The 8,211-nt window shown below is 34.4% G+C and overlaps 1 protein-coding gene across 1 annotated transcript; it reads right to left on the reverse strand.

The window, feature by feature from the left end:
* Positions 1 to 4,200: 4,200 nt before the first annotated feature.
* On the reverse strand, positions 4,201 to 5,114 carry LOC141720804 (ethylene-responsive transcription factor 5-like). Its single transcript, XM_074523441.1, has one exon. The coding sequence runs from the start codon at positions 4,964 to 4,966 to the stop codon at positions 4,304 to 4,306; it is 663 nt and encodes a 220-aa protein (XP_074379542.1). The 5' UTR covers positions 4,967 to 5,114; the 3' UTR covers positions 4,201 to 4,303.
* Between the last annotated feature and the right edge of the window lie 3,097 nt (positions 5,115 to 8,211).

An 8,211-nucleotide genomic window follows, 5' to 3' on the forward strand; every position in this document is an offset into this window, starting at 1 on the left:
CCTCTCTCTTATAGCAGGAAAAAGGGTTAAAAGACAAATAGGCTATACATAAAAGGTCAGATTATATGATATTTTTGTTGGAGGATTTATGTGTATATTTTAATATATTTTGAGGGTCAAAGTCTTAATAAGCAAAAAAAAAACTCAAAACTTGTTGGTTTAACAAACTCGAGTTCAAACTATGAAAAATGATCAATCAAAAACGTAATCAAAGTAAACTCACTCAACTGTCAACTCGACGCCATACTCGTTACATTGCTATAAGCGATTAAGAGGGATAAGGTGATGTTCCCTTTAATTAATGCTCGTCTTATTAACTATTAAACTCATGTATTTATAATGAGATGTACTTGGATAGCAAGTTACTGAGTTCACAGAGGCATATAAACGAACAGGTCCTTATAATTTCTCTCCAAATTCTAGGTTCGATTATTAGTCTTGCCATTTGTGATTTATTATCACTCAAGGTATTCGAATTCAATTAGTCTTCTTGTTTTTTTTGTTATTGTTTGGATTAGGAGCTTTCAAAATTATGCAGATTAGGGATGGTAGAGTTAATATAATATCTTCGCCAGTTCACTTTTACGGGGCCCCTAAAGTTTTATCTCGCGGGGCCTCCGAAAAAGTAGAGACGGGCCTGAGTGCATTGTTTGTAGGTATTGCAGTACTATATAGTTCTAGAATTATTGATGTGGATCACACAAATATGCAGTAATTTGGTAAACATTCTCCTCGCATTAACATAACAAAATGATGGACGCGGCTTCTGAATCTTCGTAAATGTATCAAATATTTTAAAAGATTTACTTGAGCGTAGCTAACATATGTTTTTAAATTTTGTAATTAGCTGATTGCTGCAAAAGACAAATTATTCTGTGTTTAAGGATTAGATTGCGGAACAAATAGCTGGCTATCCCAATGTTGACAGACATTTAACCTTTGTGGTCAGTCTTTTTTCTGGCCATCGTCGTAAATTGCTACTCCGTATTAAACCATACATGACAGACAACCAGAGAGGGTGGCTAGAGAATTTGTAAATCTCTAATATTGATTTTCTCCTTAATCATATTTTCCCCAACTCTGCTTAATAGTTGTGGTTTATGTCTATTTACTGTGAAATCCGTGGGCTATTGAATATATCAGCTATGTTCTTTAAAGAAGTGTTGTTATTGCTTTTCTTTTCTTATTGACTGCCGAAGACGATTCCCCTAAATATAATAATTAACAGAACACATTCTTTTTTCGTCGAGGCTATGTTTGTTTTCTTTTCAGGCATGAGGGTTTTCCTTAACGTTAATCTTCTGACTACCATACAGGTTGTGCAACTCCTTTCCTGCTCGGATAACATAAGCTATATTACACGGACCCTGACTCCGAGCACATGCTCTGTGGTCTCTATAAGGGCATCAACATTGACTCAACCTGACTGAACATGCCAAGTCGATGAAAGAGCCTTGCTGGTACTGCTTATGCTAGATGGAATCTGGACAGTCGCACATTCTCACAACTTCTTAGTGTACAGGTCCAGCGGCCAAAGAATGATTCTAGAGGGGTATATACTAATGATGGAAATTTTGCTGCAATTTACACCAGGCGTAATTGTAAGGACTATAAAAATCTTCTATTGTGCAATACGTGGGAGATGAAGGGGGTTTCTTTTGCTGCAGACATGTTAGATGAGGGCTGATTTTTAATGGCCTCGACATGATGGTGCTATTTTAATTTGGGATTCTCCTCTTGATTTTTAAGGTACTCTGTAATCTATTTGGTGTTCATAATATTTTTGGTTCTACTGTAGAAGAATCGGTGTAGAATTTTAGTCCAGTGTAGTAGTTTCTTATTATCACAACTACTCAATTCAATTAAGCTTGGACCAACCATCTCCTAATTGTGATTTACAACTACATGCCTGTTTCCTTGCCGCATTATTAATCTTTAAAAGATACTGCATATGTTAAAGTCAGTACGAAGGTTTGACGTGTTAGTAGAGATTGTTATAGATATTTAAAATCTAGAAGTATTATGATACTCATTGGCAGTGTTTGTCCTCTTAGACTTGCTCTTTCTAATCTTCTCTTTGAAAGTTGGATCATATTAAGGACCATGCTCTGCTTGTTTGAGCTTATTAACTCATAAGAAAATTGAATAAGAAAAAGCTGATGCATAGATATGTAGTCTGTACAATATGCGTGCGATATGGTATCTGTTGGTGATGCTTATAAACAGTATGATCGTGTACAGGTACTGTTCCATTTCCCAGAAAGGAGCTGTTTAAAAAAGTATCAAGACTATGAAAGTGAACTGATGATTCTGTGTTTTGCCCATATCTGGAAGGTAGTTTGCAAAGTTTATCTTTAAAAAAAATAGATATTATGTACTCTGTTTGAGTTATTTTAACTTCTATGTCCTTGAGTTGCAAGAGATAGATTAGCCTTTGCAACTTAATATGTCAGATATATCTTTGAGAGATGGTACCGAAACCACAAAATCTGGTAATAATCCAGTTATGCTTTTGTCTTGAATGTTTCATTTTACTACTAAGCAGCCTAAAAAATGTATCATTCCCCGCCCAATGAAAAAATACAGAAAGAAACATATTCTATATAATTAAGAAGAGATGAGTTGAGTGGCCAACAAAAAGTTAATGACAAGTATACATCACACCGCCAACTCATTCCGTACATTATTCTGTATCTTTTTTTTCCTGTGGACGTTGCATTTCTTTTTCGCATATATTTGAGTATTCTACGAACACTTTTTGTAGTTTGCACATTTTACTTGACAATGCTTTTAGTAGTATCTCAAAGCAAATTTACAAGTTCCGTGTGAGTGGTATTGTTGTCAGTTCATCTTATCCCAGGATGATCTAGCAGCACTTTGAATTTTCGGATTATCCAGTCTTAAAACGGTCAAATAGATTTCACCAATTAGTTTCTTAGAAAGCACTTCTTGAGGAGAGTATTGTTAGCTTCTCTCAAGGCACTGCGGATCTCCCGCCACAGCTGCTTATCATCTGTAAATAGCTATCATTAGTGTAGTCCGTGCTACATTTCTGTTCTCTGTATAAAATAGTGAAGTTGTAACCCAATAGATGTTTGTTCTTTTCATCATTTGTATCAATGCTTGTTACTTAATTATCCGAGTCTAATTACCCCCTCCCCCTACAAGTTCACAGTTTGCTTATATTTTGCATTTGAACTTTTTAGTCAATTGGATATCATATGAACTAATCACTTTTATACATGACTCCATGTAAGAATGTATGGTAAGGTTTCATCTAAATTATATTCACCCATTCGAGTAATATAGAATATTGAACCTGTTCCTGATTAATGTAGAACTCTTGGTTTATACTAAATAGGACTGGATTCTCTAGGAAAGTATGAAGTGGTATACTACTAGTAGAAAAATGTGGTGATAGAACTATAAACTTCAGATATTGATATACTTTGTGGATATGTCATAACTTTGATAGAATGATTTCACCATTTGAAGTAATAGCCTGTATATCTGTACTAAGCAATTACAGCATGCAGACTGTCCTTTGGGTTTGGGACATGCATCATATTGAGTTATGGCCAAAATCTCCCATCTTGTACAGGAATGCGGACACCTTCAGGCTTCAGAGGCTTACTTCATGAATTCAAACAATACTGAAATGAAGTGGAATTCGGACACGAAGCTGCCTTTCAGTCATGGACAAGGAAATGAATCTGCTGTTGTTGGCATGGTGCCAGAATATGGTGAAATAGGCTTTAGATGATTAAAGCCTCGGAGGTATGCATCTTACTTAGTTAGAATAGTATCATAACAACTAATGTTCACAGTTGTGATATGTCAATACTCAATAGAGGTCAGGAGGTTCAGTGGCCATTTATGCACTTAATTACCTGTTTGTAGCCCAAAATATTAATCTTCATTTTAGTCGGACCATTACTAGGCAGTGAGACATTATTCGTATCCGAATTGCGAATTACTACAGTCCAGATTTGCAGAACTGAAGTACTTGGTATTTCATAAGGTCTAACAGACCTTGCTTAATAAGCATATATGTGGGTGAAATACCGAGATCAATCCCTATATTGGATGGACTGGATTATATGTTCCATACCTGCATTCATCAACTATCCTACCTCAAATCAGTTCCTGTATAGGTGTTGTGATAGAACTGGAACGATTATAATTACATAGATTCAGAAATAAATAAATAAACAACTTTCTGCTTGATACAAAATTAATAACCACACTTACTACATTGCTTCTAGTATATAATACACTGCTAATTATTATTCTTACATATCATCTAAATAGTAGTAGATAGTTTAGAACAGGCTGGTGTCAACGGAGACAGCAACGGGATCTCAAAAATCCCCTTGTCATTCTTCCCTCCTTCCCAAACTCCCGTCCAGTTTGAAGGGGTTAACGGACTAACCTCCGTTACCCCCCTCGACTTGTCCTCGATCACCTCCTCCTGTTCCCTCTTTACCACTTTCCTCGCATCACCATCCTCCACCACCGCCCTTTCTCCGCTTCTTTTCCTTCCATCTTCCACCGGAGCCGGGGAATTCCCAATATCATGCGGGAAATTCAAAATAGCTTTACTCCCTCGCAACTTAAACGCCGCACTATCATAAGCCTTAGCAGCCTCCACAGCAGACTCAAAAGTCCCTAGCCAGACCCGGGTGCCTTTCCTTGTCGGGTCACGGATCTCAGCTGCAAATTTACCCCAGGGACGTTGTCGAACTCCCCTGTAATTCCTTTTCTCATCTGAACTAAAACTGACGGGTTTAGCTGCGGAAACAGAGATGTTTAACGAGGGCTTGCGTTCGGAGAAGCAGGAGGAGGAGGTTTGGTTGGTTCTAGTACAAGAGTCAGAAGAGTAGTTGCGGGTAAATAGATTGTCATCAAGAAGATGTTGTCTGATTACATCTAAGGTTGAAGTTTCATCAGGTGAGGAGGAACTCATTGTGTGTTTTGGATGAGTTGGTGTGGAAAGTTGGGGGAGTGAGCTGAAAGGGTAAACCTACTTTTTAATATATTATGTAGATCAGATAGATAGATAGATTGATACAAGGATAGATAGAGGTGGAATGGGTGAGATTTCATATCATTTCTTTAATTTATATACTACTTATATACAGACGAGGTTTCATGTGACGTTTCCGTTAACAAATAGTGGAAGGATCATGTTGCAACGTGGAAGGATCATGCTTTATAAAAACTGCTTTTTAAAAACATTTCTTATTTGTGTTGACACATTTGTTAATATATACTTTTAATTGTTAATATATTTAATTTCTTAAAAAATTTATTGTATTAAAAAATTTCATATAACAGAATCACCCATGACCATATTCATTGTATAGATTAGACATGGTCAATCGGCTAACATAAATAGTGTCAGAAGTCAAAATAGGAAACGTATAATGGGACGAGGAAATACTAATTATATGTTATTTTTTATCAAGAAATGTTATTTTCATATTAATTTTTATTTTTAGAGTTGGCAAACTATAGAAAAAGACGAAAATGTTCTTACATTATTTCTCTTGTTCTTATTTGTATCTACATGGACAGATTGGTGATTTTAAATTTTGTTAGCTCTGAAAACAAAAAAAATGGTCTGTAAATAGTATTTTCCTTTCGAGTTACTTGTCACTCTACTTCAATTTCAGGTTGTGAAATATCTGCAAGACGTTTTCCTGTAATTTTAATTATTTTAAATTATATAGCATCTATATTGAGTATTAAAAATCATATTTGAATAATAATAGTATTTTTAATATTTGTATCAAATAAAATTTAGAATTTAATATAAATGTTAACATATTTTACAATTTTAATGTACTGTGTAAAAAAATCTAACAACTAAAATAGGACAAAATGAATATTATTTATTAAATTTATGGATTACCAAATATCTGGTGCAAGAACTTTATGTCGGCCAGTAGATAGTAGATACATACATTATTTGATAGTACCGTGTATATTTAAACTCTAGTTATAATTAAAATAGTTATAATTAAAACTGACAATTTGTTTGATTCGTGTGTATCTACGGCTTTTATGTCATGAATTTCTGAATCAAACTCGCCAGTTAAGAATTTGTTTTGTTTTATGTTTGTTTATATTTTATTTCATGTACCTTTTATATCGTATTTTGTGTAATTAAATTTAAATATTAAAATAAAATAAACAAAATATAGATTTAAATATTCATTTTTTTACTACTAAGTGTCTTAAGTTAATACGTCATAAAGGATTAAGTGTAGTCAAGTCTTGTAAAATTTGAATTTAAATCTATTTTGTACTTAATTTTTGTAAAAATTATATGCAAAATGTTAATTTAAAATATACATTCATATAATTCTAATAAATTTAGACTAGGCGTAAAATCAAAACTGATACTAAATTTATTAGTACATTTTCGTGTTCGTGTTTATATCTGTGTGCCGAAAAGATCAACCCAAATTCATAATTCTCGTGTCATTTTCATGTCATGTACGAAATTGACGGATTTAACAATAATGTGTGAACAATTTGTTAGGAGTTGTTCAACATCGTTTGTGGGAGAGACAGTTTGCTAGTATATAAGCAGCCAGATATTATAATGAGTCCTTTCGGGAGTGATCCAAAAACAAACACATACGGTCTCGGCCCAAAGCGGACAATATCATACTAATATGGAGTTAGGCCCGTTCGGCAAGCCCAACAATTGGTATCAGAGTTTCAGGTTGTAACGATCTAGAACAATCTTGGTTAGGCTTCCAGAATGGGCCTAGAAGGAGGCAGATGGGCTACTCAGTATGAGCTCAAGGAGAAGGCAGGCGGGCCTTGCAGTATGGGTATAGGGGGAGCCAAAAAGTCAAAAGGATTCCAGTATGGGTCCAGAAAGAGCATATCACATAATCAGGTGGCATAATCGACAGGTGTCGGGTCTGATGTGTGAAGGGAGAGATTGTTAGGAGTTGTCCCACATCGTTTGTAAGAGGGGCATGGTAGTATATAAATAGCCAGATAACTCCATCAGAATGAGGTCTTTTGGGAGTGACCCAAAAACAAACCTGTGCGATCTCGGCCTAAAGCGGATAATATCATAGTAATGTGGAGTTAAGCCTGTTCGGCAAGCCCAACACAATTGCTATTGGGGGATAACATGAACCAAGGTACGCAATAGCCTGCAAATAAGGTGAATCAAGTAAACCGTATTTAAATGACATGTTCTAGGCATAATAATAAATTCTTCTCCCGTGGAATTCGAACTTGTCACCAAAAAAATAGTTATCCCCTCTTTTAATCAACTTAGCCAACACGGATATTGACGTTTATTGCCAAGCAAATAGTGAAAATGACCATGGCATCGCTAACTGATGGGGACTTAAATCAATATTTAAAGCTGTAAGTATGAGATCTCACCCGTCAATAATTGAGTTAACATTACTTTTCGTTATTATGCTATTCTTATCATAAGCTGTTGAATATTTTTTTTTTTACTAATTTATTACAAACAAGTATCGGCTTCAAATTTTTTATGAACAAGAGCTCAATCACTTCAATAACTCATTGTTAGCAGCTTATTGAACTTGTTACCGACTTCTAATTTTAAAATATTTTTAGATTCCAAACCAGTTTTGAATTAATTATACAAATACATATTTTTAAGTTAAAATAATTTAAATCCGGGCAAACAACCTGTTTATTGTTTAGCGTAAAGCAGGAGAACAAAGACAAACACATCATGCATGATGCAGGACGAAGGGACCACGGAGTTGACATGTAGGAGGGAATATTAAGAGTAATAGAAAAGTATACATGATTATATTTTTCAACTGAATTTTTTAGTTAATACTTCATTTTTTGGGATTGAATTCTATATGAACTAAATTGAACCGAAAATTAAAAAAATATAATTTAATGTAAAAAGGGTAAAATAATATGATCAACTAATATTTAATATATAAAATAAGTATAGTAGAAGAAAGTTTTGATTGCAGTTAATTTTATATCATAAAATTTTACAGTACTTTTAATATGTATAGACTTAGATGAAATATAAAAAAAATGAGGAGTAACTTAATACAAACGTACCCGTCTGGAATTTGTCATTACGAAGAAGCAACTAGTACAAAGTCTGTACCAAGTTGAAGCAGGAGGGGCTGTCTTGCTCAGATATAGTGGTAGTTTGAGAAATCTTAAAAAAAATAATTTACT

The sequence above is a fragment of the Apium graveolens genome, chromosome 4 (genome assembly GCF_009905375.1).
Source record: "Apium graveolens cultivar Ventura chromosome 4, ASM990537v1, whole genome shotgun sequence".
In the NCBI taxonomy this organism is placed as follows: Eukaryota; Viridiplantae; Streptophyta; class Magnoliopsida; order Apiales; family Apiaceae; genus Apium; species Apium graveolens.